The sequence below is a fragment of the Pithys albifrons genome, chromosome 1 (genome assembly GCF_047495875.1).
Source record: "Pithys albifrons albifrons isolate INPA30051 chromosome 1, PitAlb_v1, whole genome shotgun sequence".
NCBI lineage: Eukaryota > Metazoa > Chordata > Aves > Passeriformes > Thamnophilidae > Pithys > Pithys albifrons.
Window position 1 is genome coordinate 33,718,084 of NC_092458.1, and position 15,924 is coordinate 33,734,007.

The 15,924-nt window shown below is 40.3% G+C and overlaps 1 protein-coding gene across 2 annotated transcripts in view; it reads left to right on the plus strand.

Annotated features, from left to right (window-relative positions):
- The first annotated feature begins 1,296 nt into the window (after positions 1–1,296).
- STK24 (serine/threonine kinase 24) overlaps positions 1,297–15,924 on the plus strand; it is a 56,902-nt gene continuing 42,274 nt past the window's right edge. Inside the window, exon 1 of one of the 2 annotated variants that reach the window (XM_071549166.1) lies at positions 1,297–1,637. In XM_071549166.1, the coding sequence (XP_071405267.1) occupies positions 1,596–1,637 (42 nt within the window). In that variant the 5' untranslated portion in view covers positions 1,297–1,595. Of the gene's footprint in view, positions 1,638–4,134; positions 4,242–15,924 lie in introns of those variants that run through there. The other variant, XM_071549187.1, reaches the window with a different exon arrangement.

The window sequence follows — 15,924 nt, forward strand, 5'->3', positions numbered from 1 at the left end:
ATGGAGATACTAAAACTCTGCTAAAAAAAATGCAAAAATGCTGTAGAAAACAGTCTAGAAAGCTTTGATATTGGTTCTTGTGATTGTGGATTGGCTTTTGACTGAGGTAAAACTCAAATGAAAGATTTTACATTTCTTAGAAAATTACATACCAGTAAGAATATGCAAAAAGTATAAAATTTTTCATATTTCCTCATGCTAAACCCCACAAATTTAAACTCTATTCCAGCATGAAGGAAACTATCAAATCCTTCATGAACAACTGAAAAAATGAATTCCAATAGTTTGTTTTTCTACACAATTTCTAGCCATTATCCTTTAAGTGTTTTACTGTACTCAGGAGCTGGTGTATTTATTCTGCTTTCTCAGGAAAACAAACAATGTGTGTATGTGTGTGCACACACATACTTGCCTGTATAAAGCTGTTAGCTAATTTTATTTTAATTTTATTTATACTGAAGGATAGGAATCTTAGGAACATTTCTATGTCTACCAGTGTCTACAACAAAACTGTGTAGCATTAATTTAGCCACATTAGACAACAAAGAATATCATAACTACAGGAAAACTTCACTGGGAGTTCTGATTGCTTTTCAGTAAGAGCATTTTGCATTTTAAAGTGTTTCTCACAGCTAAGACATTTGTATGAACTCTAGTGAATTACGTAGTGAAAGGAATTCATGCTGCAGTGGACGCTCACCTCATGTTTTACGATCAGTTGAAAGGACAGTTTTACAACCAGTTGAAAGGACAGTGATGCTCACTGTGCCAGGGCCCCCAGACTCCCAGGCTGGCGGGTTGCAATGATTTTAACATTCATGACACTCCCTGGCTTTTCGCGGGGGCGGGGGAAACAAGGAGAGAATCGTGGGGCGTTCCGTGGCACATCGGAAACCGTGTGATGGAACCCTTGAATTTTAGCTGTAATAAAGGCGGGGAACAGAACACTGTCAGTTTCCCAGCGGGTCTGCGTGTCCAGGGCTGCTGTTGTATGGGGGAGTACCGAGTGCTGATCCGCTTCGCTTCTCTTTGGGATCTCCTGTCATTTTGGTTCGGCGCTTTGGCAACTTCTGCCAGGCAGCCCAGCGCTTCCTGAAAGCACAGAGCTCCGCGGAGGGACGCGATACCGTGACCTTCCTTGGAGGAGGGGAGGCAGGACAGGGACATTGCGGAGTGCGTGTAGGGTTTCTGGCATCCCGCGGGCGGGGGACAGGGCGGCGCTCCGGGCGGGATGGCGCGGGCAGGTACCCGGGGGCAGGAGGCGGCACCGCCACTGGCGCTCCTCCTCCTCCTCCGCCCGCCTCAGGTTTGTCATCGTGTCGCCGGCACGGCCCGGAGGAGGAGGGAAAAGAGGAGGAGGAGGGATGAGGAAGCTGCCGCCACCGTTGCATCCGTGACGGGGGCCTGGAGAGCCCAGGCTCGGGACTGCGCCTTTCTTTCCCACCGCTGGCGCACAGGCGCCGCTCGCCCGGGGGAAGGGCCAGAAGGAGGAGGAGGACGTCGGCGGCGCTGTGTGTGTGAGAGAGCGTGGGGATGAGCTCAGCCCTGTGCCCTGGGGCCGCCTGAGGAGACCCGGCTCCCTGCCCGCCGCCGCCATGGCTCACTCGCCCGTGCAGCCGGGGCTGCCGGGGATGCAGGTGAGGGAGGACCCGCGCCAGGGGCAGGCACGGGCACGCAGCCCGGCAGGGATGGATGCGAGCGGCTGTTCGGAGCGGTGGGGGACAGGGCGGGGGGAGACAGCGCCTCTTGGATGTGGCTCGGCCCTGGGGGCTGCGCTGCGGGCAGAGGAGCGGGATGGAGACGAAACGTGCTGTCAGCGCTTGGCGTGATGCCCGGCGAGGTCTCTCGCCCTGTGGGTCCCTGCCCGCCTCCCCCCCTCCATCCCTGTGCTCAGCAGCCTCTGTGTTGCGGAGAGCGCAGCGTGGTGTGCGTCCCCTTCCCCCTAGCCCGGAGTTCTCCTCGGTGCTTTGATTCCTGAAGCGAACACGGCTCGGTGAGCGATTTGCAGCCCCGTTGTTGTGCGGTGAATGGGGGAAGCACACGCAGAGCCGGTGCGGGAGAGCAGGGCCTGGGAATGTTGACCTTCAGCGCCTGCTGCAGTGCCCATCTCTGCTGCCGGCTGAGCTGGGAGCTCCGAAATGGTGTTCGGCTCCTCTGTTGGACTCCAGGAGTTGGTTAGCTGCTCTTGTTTTATGATGGAATCTGCTGGTTCCGTGTCGTAACTATATTTTTTAAACAACTGGTGTGTTTTTCTGCTGACTGAGCGAGCTTCCCCCCTCCCTGCCCCGTTTTTCTTAGTTTAAATGGAAACTGCTGCCAGAAAAATTTAAGGTCATTGGTATCTGTGTGATGTTATTTTAATGTTTCCCACATCTGGTTAGAAACTTTACTGCCCTAACCTCCAAAAGAACAACTTATGAATGACATGTAAGAGTTTTTCTCAGTTTATCTCCTGGATTTGAAGTTTTCGTGCATCATTTGGTGTAAGTATTGATTTGGTTTGTTTTTCCCTGAGTCGAGATTCTAAGTCATGCATCTCTTTTCTTTGCATAACCCAAGGATTTGAATTTAAAATGTGACATGCTTAGGCAGAGCATGATTTATTGCTCAGGCATAGTACTGGATGCCATATAGAGTACCTAGGCCCACACTGTGACCTGATTAATTTATTGCTCTGTAGGTTCTGCTGTTGAGTGTTCACCTTCCAAATATGAGCAGTTTGCAAATTGCCAGAAATAGAGAAATAAGGGTATCTTGATTTGGCTACAGTTTGTTTAATACTGGTGGATGTTTTTTTATGCATTTGAGACTTGTGAGAACCAAGACAACTTTTTGCTTTGGAACAGAATCTGTAATATTTTAGAATGAAAAAGTCAGATTTGTAGCTGCTCAGAAGTGAGAGAATGAAGATTATTCCATCATTATACGTGACTGCTGATGTGAGTCACTGCATAATTCTAAGGACCTGTGTGTTTTACTGCCTTGATTTGTCGTTTAGTTTGTAGTACTGTTGGCTGTATTAAACAGTAGATATTCGGGATTCTTGTTAGTGCACATAATTTGGGAGTTTACTTCAAATCTCTTTTTATTCAGGACAGTGTTATTTTTCTCATTTTTTATTGTAGTATTATGAGAGTTTCTCAAGTGTGAACTTTTAACAGTGAAAAAACCCCCAGACCCAAATACAAAGAGAGCTGCTGATAGGTAGAGGCATAAAGTCTGTCAGCAATGCGAGTACTGCTCGCTGTTTCTCTGCACCCAGTTGGAGGTGTTTATATCCATTTTCATTCTGTCAGAATATATAGCAGTTTTATGATGATCTGTTTTAAGTACACGATTATCTTTGATTTCACTTGCAGATAAATGTTCGAAGAGTAAAATATATACAATGTGTGACATCTATTTAAATAAGACAAAGGTTATGGTTTGGGACTTTTGATTATGTAGAAGAGAGAGGAGTAGAGCTTAGTTCTCTGAGTTATAATTAAATTGCCTAAATCACGGGACTATCTTTTCTTTTTCTGTAGTGTGATACCTTCTCCCCACCTACCAGCTTCTGCAACAAACCCTGTAAGCAGTGTCAGCGGCAAGTTATGGAGCTTTCTCTGACACTCTTTGCTGTAATTAGACAAGAGAGGAGTCAGTATGCTGGTGTGGACAGAGTAACTTCTTGGCCCTCAAAATACCACTTGGAGGGACAATGCTTTATTAATGCTGTTTGGTTTGAGCACAGTGATGTGTAAATAGAGCAGAGAAATGAAGGATTAATATCTTTCTCTCTGAACAAGACATCTGATCGATGTTTGAAGAGTGATGCATAAAAAGTGAGTGGGTAGAGAGTGATCCAAAGGAATGAAAAACTGTGGAGGAAATGTAGGATGGTGCTGGAAGGTTGTCAAAACCTGAGATTTGCTGTCTGCTGCAAAGTGGGCATGTTGTAACCTGAATAAAAACAGAGTTGGGTTTTGACCTAAATTTTTAGGTGTGCAGGTTAAGTTTGAACTCAAAGTTTCTACTGTCATTGATTTAAAGGCATTGTGTGGGTATGAAATTTGAGTGTACAGTGCGAAGCTGCATCATTACTAAACTGAGGATATGTTGTCTTTCTTCTTCATGGTTTCTATAAAGTGGCCTGGGGAGAGTGCTTGTTTGTCTGTAAATGTGTGGGATTCCTGCAAGGCTGGCTTGGAGTAAGTGTGTATGACCTTGATTTTCAGATTGGCCTGCATTTCAAGTCTGTGGTAAGCTTCTATATCTTCTTTATGGAAAGTATATTTTAAATAATCAAGTACTGTGTTTGTAAAATTATGATAATAAATTCCTGGGGTGCTTTTGAAATTCCGTCATCTTTAAGACAATCCTCTTCTGTGTGATAAAACCCTTTTTTTATCTTCCTCCCTTTCAGTTTTTTTGGTAGCGATAACAGTGTTGATGCAATAAGTTATTTTTATTCATTCTTCATTGTATTTTCAGTACAAGAGCTACAGGTTCTTCATGCAAAATGTAAACAAGCATTGACATTCAAGCTGTCTTGCTTCAAGAAATGTTAAAAGTTTAACTAAATTTAAGTGGGAACTTGACAAATGAACAGAAAAAGAAAGATTGTTAAGTGTAAAGGCACCATTTCTGGCTCAGAAAGTGGCTGAAGTGTCAGTTTGCTGGAGCCTGGAAGAGTGTTTTGGGAAATATTTGGCTATATACTTGTCTGTTTTTGCACTGTTCTCAAGATGTTCACTTTTGACTGCTGTGGAAGTGTTCTGGCCTGGAGGATCCTTTGTTCTGATTTGGCATGGCTGTTCTTTTGTACTTCCGCACTGTAGGTATTACTGTCCTCCTTGTTATAACTCGTTCTCCTTTTACAATAAACTGTTTCAACTAGTTCCTGTGTGAGTTCTGTGTTTGGTAATTGCAAAATATTAGGTTGCTAAATCAAAGTCAGTGGAAAGGCCACATAGCTTCTGCTGCTTTCCATTTGCAGCTTCTGGGGGAGGAGGATAGTTTTGGAGATGAGTTTTTCTAAATTTGTTTTGTTGGGGTTTTTTTAAAGTTTGTTCTTGCTGTTACTGTTACAATTATAGTTTGATAAATATTTTGCAGTAACTTAGAACACTTAAATATTTGGCAGATCCTTGGACTGTTGTGGTCTTGTCTAATCAGTTATAAAACATTCTGAGGATAAATTATCATGGTTCTGTGGCATATTACAAGCTCCATGCGTGGGTTCCAGGACAGAAGAGTTCTAACTTGTGAAAATGAAGGGTGTGACTTCTCACTCTGTAGCAAAAGGCGGTTCCAGGTCTATGCAATAGATACGTGGAGCTGTTTGAGAGAAGTCCACTCTTACTGACTGTGAAACTAATGATACTGAGAAGTCATATATAGCAATTTCTACTGGATGTGTGGATGCTAAGCTTTTCCACAAATATGCCCAAAATCTTGCTATTAAGCATGTGTGGAGTAGTGAGAGAGGGTTTCCTCTAACTTCCTAGGAAGCCACTGTTGCAGGGGGAAGCTTCAGTTTGGATAACGTTGTTAAATCCTTGTTAAACTCAAGACTGTATGGTAAAATGACTGCAGTTCTGTTTTCTCAGTCTTTAAGTCTCTTTGTTCTTTCTGTTGCCTTTGCAGGTACTTTTCCTTTAGTTGGAAAATAACTGATAATTGATGGCAAGGTATAGACTGCTGTGTCTTTGGGGAACATTTTGAGGTATCCAGCCTGTTGTTTTTTTCATTTTGACTTTATCACTTCATGAATCGCTGAAGCTTTCCAGAACTCTGTTCAATTTTAAAAATGTTTATATGGAGGTATGGTGTGGTGTTTATACAGAGTCAGAGGAGGTAAGGAAAAGTACTTATAAAGTCTGAGCTTACAGAATCTGTTTTGGTTCCTTGCTCTGGTACCAGTCACATCCAAGATGTTTGGTCATCCTTGTCAGTTACTGCGTGACCAATGTCAGTGTTCAACTTTCTGTCTCATTAGTGTCAACAGTCTCTGAGCAGGAAAACATATTTCCATCATGTGGCCTTCCAGAATAGGTAAATAGCTACTGCTTATAGAATCATAGAATCATAGAATCGATTGGGCTGGAAAAGACCTCCGAGATCATCAAGTCCAACCCTCGGTCCAACTCCAGTCCATTTACTAGATCATGGCACTCATCGCCATGTCCAGTCTCAATTTAAAAACTTCCAGGGATAGTGAATCCCCCCCCTCTCTGGGCAGGCCATTCCAATGCCTGATTACTCTTGCTGTAAAGAATTTTTTTCTGATATCCAGCTTCAATTTCCCCTGGCAACTGTGTCTTTCAGGTGTCCTTAGAGACCAGTCAGGCTGGTCATGCACTAGGGCAAGTGTCATGTACCAGTTCCATGTTTGAGTAAGATACCCTCTTAGTCAGCTGTCATCTTTGTTCCCCAGAGAGACAAAAGACTACTGATGTAGTGAAGACATTTAAATATTGGGCCTTGTGTTATGAGTGGTGTACAAGGCTCTGATGTCAGCTTTTGCATAATGGCATCTTTTGTGTTCTGAAGTAGAAAGTGGAAGTATGTATCTTGGCTGCTTTTTAAAAATTTGCTTAAATTCTTCTTACGCTCCCTTTCTTGGGGAGTGGGGTGGGAAGGGGAGTAGGGGATATACCAAACACTGTCAGCAAAACATCCATATAAATTAGTAGTAAGGTGAAATACTGTATCCATCCTATAGTAATTTGGTCCCTGCTATATTAAAGATAGGCTGGAGAGGGTCCAGAGAAGGGCCACAAAGATGATCAGAGGACTGTGAAGCCTGTCACATGGGAAAAGGCCGAGAGAGCTGGATTTGTTCAGCCTTGAGAAAGGAATGCTTAGGGGAAACCTCATCACTGTGTTCCAGTATTTAAGAAGTGGCTACAGAAAATATAGGCATGTCCTTTTTATAAAAAATTATGTGGAATGATGAGGAGTAATGGGTACAAGTTACCTCTGGGGAGATTCTGATTGTACATGAGGAAAATTTTTCACAATTAGGGCAATCAGACATTGGAATCATTTTCTTGGGGAAACGGTGGATTCCCCAGTGTTGGACTCAGATTTTTAGACTTGCCTGGACAGGGTGCTGGGCCATCTTGTCTAAACTGTGCTTTTGCTGAGAAAGGTTGGACCAGATATTCCTTGAGGTCTCTTCCAACCTTTTATTCTATGATTGAATTTGATCAGCGTATTGCTTTTGTGGTGATGGACATGCTTGCATTTGTGGAGTATTATTTAATTAGGGGGTGTTCTGTGTGGCCATTTGTGTGGATGCAGCCATATATTCAAAACTTGTTTGACTTGTAAACTCTTTGTTAATCTGTGTACGTTTCCATATGTGTGTATGCACCTGAGAATTAAGGGATGGTACATAGGAAGCATCTCTTCTGTGTACTGGACTTGAAATGCAGAGTGAGAAATTCCTTAAGAGAAAATTGCTCTATCCTATGTGAGCACAGTCCTAAAATTATTCTCTTTTCTGGTACAGAGAAGTTTTTTGTTTGTTTTAATGGTAGTCTTCGGCTTCTGTATTAGAATATTCTTTTTTTTTTTTTTTTACAGAGAATGTTGTGAATGGGACAACTTCATCTTGCCAAAATTACTAATTCACTTAAGCTGATGTGTTTTATGCCTAATTGAGTCTAGACCCATGATCAGTATCAGGTGATCACAAGTTAGTTGATACTAGTAAAACCTGTGATTGTTTTTCACAAGCTTGCTCTAAGCTTTAATATTATTACCTGAAATGAAACTCCTGGATACATGTTCAGGATGTATAGTTCCAAAAGTGAGATAAATGTAGTTTACTTTTGAATAGACATTCTTTTTTAGTGAAATGGCTTTCATAAGCCAAAAGTTACTTTGTTTATTGGGAGTATTTGTGCATGGAATTGTTCCCTCTTAGTGGACAAGAATGGATCTGAGAGTAATAAATGTTTAGGGTGCACAAACATCAGACTGTGTTGATTCTACAATAGTATAGAATTAAGAGCCCTTCTGCAGTGTATCTCATAGAAATTGAGGCTTAATCAGAAGAATTTTGGGAATACTTGTACTCCCCTATTGTATTCTTAGTTGCTCTGCTTGGCAGCTTTGTACTTTTGGGTTTTCTGTCAGGTAGAATGGATGCAAGAAGAGTTGCCCCTACTATTATGTGATTGCTGTAGAACCTAAACCTCATTATATTCCTTCTTTTCCTCTAATAGTATTAATGCAACATGACTTCCTAATTGCCTCTATTTCCATTATTTATTCAGCCATTTGTCATAATGATACAGATTTCCACCAAGTGCTGCTACTTTACTTTTCTTTTTATCAATAGCTTAGCTAATTAAGAGTGATTTTTTTTTTACAGTGTTTTAGCTTTTTCGGCAAGTGGAAACAAGTGAGACAATATTCTAAAACTGGGTTTTGGGACTTTTTTCCTTAGCTGTCGTTTTCTTGGTGTCTAAAATACATTTTGTGTTTCACTGCTATGCTCTGGCTGCTGCTGATACTTGTGTGTTGTTTCCATTGTGCGCTCAAGGCATGGCGAGATTTTTCTATTGCAGTAATTTATGGTTTAAATGTGTAATGGATGGAAGGGAGGAAGTGAATTGAAGGTTATGAAAATTTTTAGTGAAGTTACACTAAAAACAAACAAAACTGAAAACTTCAGAAACTCAGCCTATTTAATTGGAATTTATTCTTTCTGAATGCTTGTGAAAAGCAGCCTGTGGTTAGGTACTTAGTAATTTTGGTATTAAACTCTTAAGACTGTATACTAAGCAGCTTTCTAAATGAAAACCTGAATGAAAAATGCCAGAAAATTTCAGAGTGATTTGTACAAGGGACATTGCACTCAGAAAATGGTACTGGTTAACTGGGAATTTTGGAAGCATGCTTTGGATATCTGTACTATTAATAAAGAACTGAATGTTTTGTATTGTGAATCTCAACTAAATGCATCTTTCTTGAAAATAAGTGGAAAGGGAATTATACTAGGGTTGAGGAATACTTTAATGATAGGCTAACTTTAGGCAACTTTTTTATTCTTGTTGGAAACATGCTTAACACCTGTTTCAGTCTAGGCAGAAACCAGAACAAGGGAGTTGAACTGTGTCACAAATGTGTCAAGCTGTAGTGATGTATCTGGATGTTCTTACCCTCATCGGTTTGTGACATGTAAAGTGTTTGAGATGCCAAGTTTTACAGCTTTTTTCTTTGCTTTTCCTCCCCTCTGTTGCAACCCACAGAATTGATTGCAATTGTTCCTATTTATTATTGCATTACTCTTGCTAATTGTCCTTATTTTTGGTGCTTTTAATTTTTCCCAGAAAAAGCTTATGGTAGTGTGTGTTTGAATTGAATAATTTATTATTGGAGATGGAAAATGAAAAATATGGAATGTGTGTGAAGAAAAAAAAGAACAATCACGTGATATTTTTGATAATTGACAAATTCTCAGTGAAACAACTGGATCTTAATTTTGCACCTAATTATTATGGATGAGTGCTTTCATTCTAGTCTTTGTACCTTTCATTCAATGTTTTTCTGATTAGTGTTCTTAAAAGAAAATAAAACTCAGTTCTTGCTAGTCACGATAATATTCATAATGTTCATAACTATAAAATGGCTATGCTTGTTCAGCTGATTCTTTTTTATTATTGATAGATGAAACTGAGAGACAGCTCAGATTTGGTTCCAGTTTTAAGGTTTCTTAAAAATGTCTTTTTTCCCTTCTTTAGATAGAAGTCCCAGACTATAAATCCAAATACTTGATTATATATTGTCTCTCTGGGTTAGTTAGCTGGTCTTTGGAAGTACAGGTAGGGCTTGATACTATGCAGTAAAGCTGAGCAATTTATTTTTTGCATATTACCTTTGTTTTATTTCAGTTTCACACCAACTACAAGAAATAATTTTGCATGTTGTATCAGTAATTCATATATGGGGTATATGTATTACTGAAAACAAAAACTTGTGAGCTTCAGAGAAAGCTAAAGTGCTGTGAAGCAAAGTTTGAGGCTTCTGCTTCCTGGAAGTAGTTTTTCCTAGACGTAAAACAATCTTATGTGAGTGTTCTGGAGAGCTGGTGTTTATTTTGTTGGGGGGTTGTGTGTGTGTGTGTGTGTGTGTGTGTTTTGTGTTCTTTTTTTGTTTGGTTGGAGTCTGCGTTTTTTGTTTGTTTTAGGTTTTTTTGATTGTGTGTTTGTTTATTCCCTGTCCCCTGCTTTAATAGCCAAGTTTATGGGAGGGCTGCATGGTTTGAACTTGTGCCTTTTACCCAAATTTACCAGGTGACTCCACTACTGCCGTTTGTGCAGCTAATTCTGTGGGTATCAAAGAAAAGCTGCTTCTTACTGGTCTGTGATGAGGTGAATAAGGCTTTAGATAATTTTTGAAAGATTGCAGGTAGTGTTATAGAAAAACCTTTGCAGTGCTGCTTCTGAAATGAGGAGCTGTGTGAAGAAAGATGACATCAACTGTACCAGCTATTTACTTTGACTGGCCTTGAAGCTCTCTGTGTACTTGGAAAAATTGGCTGTATGAACTTGTCTGCTAGATTTGTTCTCTGGTTTGACCAGAGAATAAATTTAAAATAAAGAAATGATGCACAGCAATGGTGTCTCATATCAAAAGAAATTTTGTATTTGTGCAGTAAATTTATCAACAAAACTCATTCTTGGTGTGATAGGTCCTAGTGTGTCACAGAATGGCTGAGATTGCAAGGGGTCTCTGGAGCACATCTAGTCCACCTCCTGCTCAAAGTAGAGTCAGCAGGTTGCTCAGGACCACATCCAGCCTAGTTTTGAGTATCTCAAAGGATCAACCACCTGCTTGGGCACCCTATTCCAGCACTGGATTTTACTTACAGTAAGAAAGATTAGATTTTTTTCTTTGTGTTTTTTTTACCTTTTGTCTTTGTGAGTTTCAATGAAATTTCCTGTAACTCAGATTCTGCCCATTCCATCTTGTCCTTCCACTGGACACCACTGAGAAGAGTCTGGCTTTGTGTTCTTTTGTCCTTTCCATCAGGTGTTCACACACAATAAGGTTTCCAACCCCCCAGGCTTCTCTTTTCAAAGCTAAAGCAATCCCCAGAATTCTCTGAATCTCTTCAGATGAGGGTATTTTGGGCTAAGTCTTGATAGGGAATGAGGATTGAACTGACTAATTGGAAGTGGATTTGATGAAATGAAAAGTATACAAAATGAGGTGCTAAAAATTGATTATATATTTCAAATGACCCAGCATAGAGAAGTTACAGATCTGCAAGTCAAATCAGTTGCACAAATAAGCTTGAGAACCTGAATATGGAGATGCCTTATAATTCTTGCAACTTAAAGAGAAAAATATTTTTTAACTCTTTCCTACAGTAACTGGATGAATAACTCTCCATAAAAGGAGGTTAGAAATAAGAACTGGAATAAGATGCAGAAAAATACTCAGTTAAAGCTGTATCTTAGGTCAGAATGGGTACAGATAAAGTTTGATCTAACTAGTTTGAATTTCAGTAATGTTTTCTGTTGAGCTATAAGGGGCAGTTAGTGCAGATGAGAATTAAGGATTCAAAAAAATAAATACTTTGCAAGGGTTATATAGTCCTGACTATGAGGAGTTTGCTTCAGAGGTGGTGTCAGAGTGGGTGATAATGCAGGTTTCTCCACGATTGTTTTCAACAGTTGCTGACTGAAAAGTGACCTTAGCATAGAAAAAGGCGATGCATGCTGATTAAAATTGCTGATGGTACAACATTTTAAGGCTCCTGTTACACTTGAGAGGGCATTACTGAACACAACCTTGAGGACTGGAATTACTGAACAAAATACCATGAAGTGCAGCTTGTCAAAAGTATGAATTATTACAAAGACCCTTTCCTATTGCTGTGGGCTCATTAGTTGGAAATGCAGAGAATTAGGAAGAGCTGATTTGGTTTTGTTGGTTGCAGCTGAGTTTAAGCCGTGAGGCCAAAATGAACAAATAGGATCTGAGAATGTACTGCACTATTTTTATTCTGCAGAAGTGGTCAACAGTGTTGTTAGGTACTGAGAAGAGTTAATTTTAAATGCAGTATGTTTTTCTGGCTGATTAAGGTCAAAAGTAATGAATCCAATGTTGTACAAGTACAGAGAGATTACTCAAATTATTGGATGAATGGTGGCTTTGCTTATGGTGAAAAGGACTTTGTTCTGCATGGCTGAACAAGCTGGAGGTTGAGATAGGGTGTTTGCAGCTTGTATTCAGAAGTGTGAAAAACTATTTGAAATAAAAACCAAACTAATTCAAGTGTCTGTGGAAATTTAAAAGTTCTGGAATCACTCTATCTGGATGTTTCAGAATTTGTTTTTGATTTGCCACATTATGTATTCTGTGTCCCACTTGGAAGGAAATGTTTTAGTGATAGAGATCTAGCTCCTTATCAAGGTGGTCAGCATTACCCTTTGGCAGCAGATGTTGGTGTTCTATTCTGTGTTTTTTAGCAGTATTTGGTGGCTCAGTTACATGAAGGCTCTTCTATCAGTTCCCTTTATTTTAATGTTAGTGGGAATAAGCTGTATGCTTAGTGAAAGCTTGGGAAGAGCAGAAGTGGCAAAGCTGCAGTGATGCGATCTATGGAAGACATTTTCGCTATGCAGTCTTGTACAGAGACTATTTATAAAGCTCTTTGTTTAGTTTTGCTCTGCTGGAAGTATTTATAAAAACAAACAGAAATAAATATGAGGAGAATCCATTCCAGATGTGATCCTGAACAGAGGAATGGGAATTGGTCACTCATGTCCCTTCAAATTCAAGCACTTCATTATGTATCTGGAGGCCTGATCTCTCCATCTTTGAAACAGAGCAGGTCATTAAAGAGGAACCAACTGGTAGTTCTGCAAGTACACAGGTTGCTGGTACTTTAGGGTTTGTTCTCATGTCAAACACCTGGTTTTCTGAGAAGAAAATGGAGACCTTCTTGGAGAGCAAGAGTGTGTTGTTTTGTTTAGTTTTTTTTAACAACTACTACCTTCTGTTGCTCAGAACAAAATTCAGGAATGGCAGCTGTTAAATTTTAGGACAAATAAATGAATTTACAGAAGTTCTGAAATGGGAAGAAAAAGTTTGTAGGGTTTATTTTTAATTATTTGGTAATTTCACAGGGAACTTGGGAAAGAAACTATTATTAATAATTACTTTAATCCTATTAATTCCAGCTATTAATGAGAAATTAGCATTTTCAAACAGCTGCAAATTTTTGATCATAAAAAAATCAAACAGTTTCTCCCTGCTTTTTGCGTCCTCCAGGAACAGTTATCTTCCTTGTTTTTCTGGAATTACTAATGTTCTTTCACAGCTGTTTTATCAAACCATCAGCCTAATATCAGAATCCCAAGAGCCTGACACTATAAAAATGAATCTGTGAGGTTTCTGCAAGTCTCTGAAGATTGTGGTGTCATGAAATAATGGGCTTTAATGTAAGATTGCAATAGATGGTTGAGGGGAAGACGGAAAATAAGAGGGGAATACATACAGCCAACAGAACTCAAAGAGCTGCTGGCAGGTAGCTCTTCTGTTTTTCTCCATATGAACAACTGCAATACACTGCAGGTTCGAGTAGTGGTGGCTTTTTAGGCTCTGGAGGTGAAACATGGAATGTTTTAGGCAGCTGTGACTGGAATTGGTTTGTGATTTACCCAGATGCCTTTGTAATGATGTAATGGTTGGATTCCTGTGGCTAGTGAATGGAGCTAGAAGGTTTGTGTGGATGGGTTAGGCGTGCACAGCTCTCTACAGCACATCATCACAAATTCCAGCGCAGCTGTATGAAAGCATAGACTGATAATGTTCCACAAGGGAAGATATCTGATGCAGGTGGTAAGGTTATTTTTATTCATGAAGAATCCTCAGAGAAGACTAGTTTGAATATGACAACAGAGCATTCTGTGAGGCATGAGAAGAACTAGTATGGCATGATTTAGATGTAGCTTTGTGGTCTCTGACAAATTATGTCCCTGGAGGTGTTGGTAGGGGCTACTGTGTAGCTGAAACATGACTATGCTTGCTGGAAAACAGGAAGTGCCCTCCTTTGGTTGCCAAGTGGGAGATACATTATGTCTGTAATACTTAATACTGTGTAATAATATTAATTCTCATTCCATTGAAATTAAAGAAGGAACAAGCTTCTTTTGGTGAAAGGGATTTGGATCCTTTTCTCTCTTCCTTTTAATAGCAAAAGTGTGAAAACCTCCATGTCTTTCTGTTTGTTCCCCAAAACTGACATTGGATAGAAGTATGGATCAATATGATGTAAAGCAGGGGGAACTTTTTTGGGCTGGTGAAGTCTTGCAGTACACTTAGAGTGGTTTTTCTTTGGGCTGATATCACCAGTGACCTGTTCCTGGGGTCATTATCTGAAAGGCATGATGTCTCATAGCTTACTTGAAAGTATTAGGAGTAGAGGCATACTTCCAGTTTGTTCCACGTGATGATAAAATCATGTTTGTATCTCCAGGCTCAGTCAGTACCATCTGCCTGGTCCTCAAAACAGCTAATTTAGCTGTGAAATTCAGATATCTATAGGCAAACCAAAATACATTCCAGACTATCTTCTTCTCATGGCTGCATAGGTTAATTATGTAATCTTTAGGATGTTAGAGTGGAAATAGGCAGACGTATAGGTGGGAGATGCTTCATAGGTGTGCTAGTTTAAAGGTAAACCAGCAGGAGAAATGAACTCAACTCAGGAGAGATTATAAATCAGAGTTACAATTTAATAAAAATGTTACAATAAATACAATGACACAAACAGAAATTGGTTTTAATCCACAAAACCCAGCAGTATAACCCAGCACCCTGGGGCACAACACAATGGTGTTCGTTAGCCCCTGTGCTGAACCCCACATGGTTCCTCTGAGTCCAAAATAAAAGGAGGGGAAAAACCTGTTGGTGTAGATGACAGTCACAGTCTGGCCAAGAGTGGTGGTCACAGTCCTGTCAAGGTTCTGATCCTCCTCTGGGTCTGGCAAGTGATACAAGAGATCTTCAAATCACAAGATTATATGCCCTCAGGTCCAGGTGGGAACACCCAGTACCTCCCCCACAGCAGGGAGTTCTGTAATGGATGATCTGACTCTGTGAGTCATGGGGTATTTTTAGAATCGTTGATGGCCCCTTAGCAGACACCCCCCCCTCAGGCTGGGTGTGGAGGTGCTAATGACTTCTCGGAGGGGAGTTATCACAGCTCCTATCTCACAGGCTTCACTAGCACCCATCCTACACCCTGAGGGGTTTGGGTGTGCCCTGAACAGCTGCTGCAAATGGTCCGTTGTTAACAGTTCATAGGAAGTGAATAGAGGGTGTAGAATACACAGCTTTGGTCACACCCACACAGTGATAAACTGGTCCCACCTGCTGAACTAGGACAATAAGTCAAACCTAATTGTTAAAGAAAATGTTGGCTCAGTGCTTCTCAGTTGTAACCTGGAAATTGTCATCCCACTCCTTATGCTTCTTCAAAGTTTGGCCAAGTATAGACTGTGGTTTTATGCTTCTTTAGGCATTATTGAATTCTTCTTGTATGAGCCTTTTTCTGTATGAATGATGTATTTTCACTTAGCATCACCCTTTAAAAAACAGTAACAAATTTTTGAAGTATTAATTTTATTTCTTAAGGAAAAGACTCTAAATAATCCTGTCCTATTTTTCTTCATTTCATCACTCTTCCCTCTAACTATAACTTCTCCAGTTTAATCCTAGAATAGTTTGGATTGAAAAGGACCTTTAAAGATCATCTAGTCCAACCGCCTATAGTTGTAATTTATAAATTTTTTGTCAACTAAAAAGGCTCCTTGCTGCTAGGTTAAGAAGGTGCACTGTGGAACTTAACATCTGTGCACTGAAAGTGAAAGGTCTAAGAGCATCAGTAATAAGCTGAATACAGGGCAGTAGAGA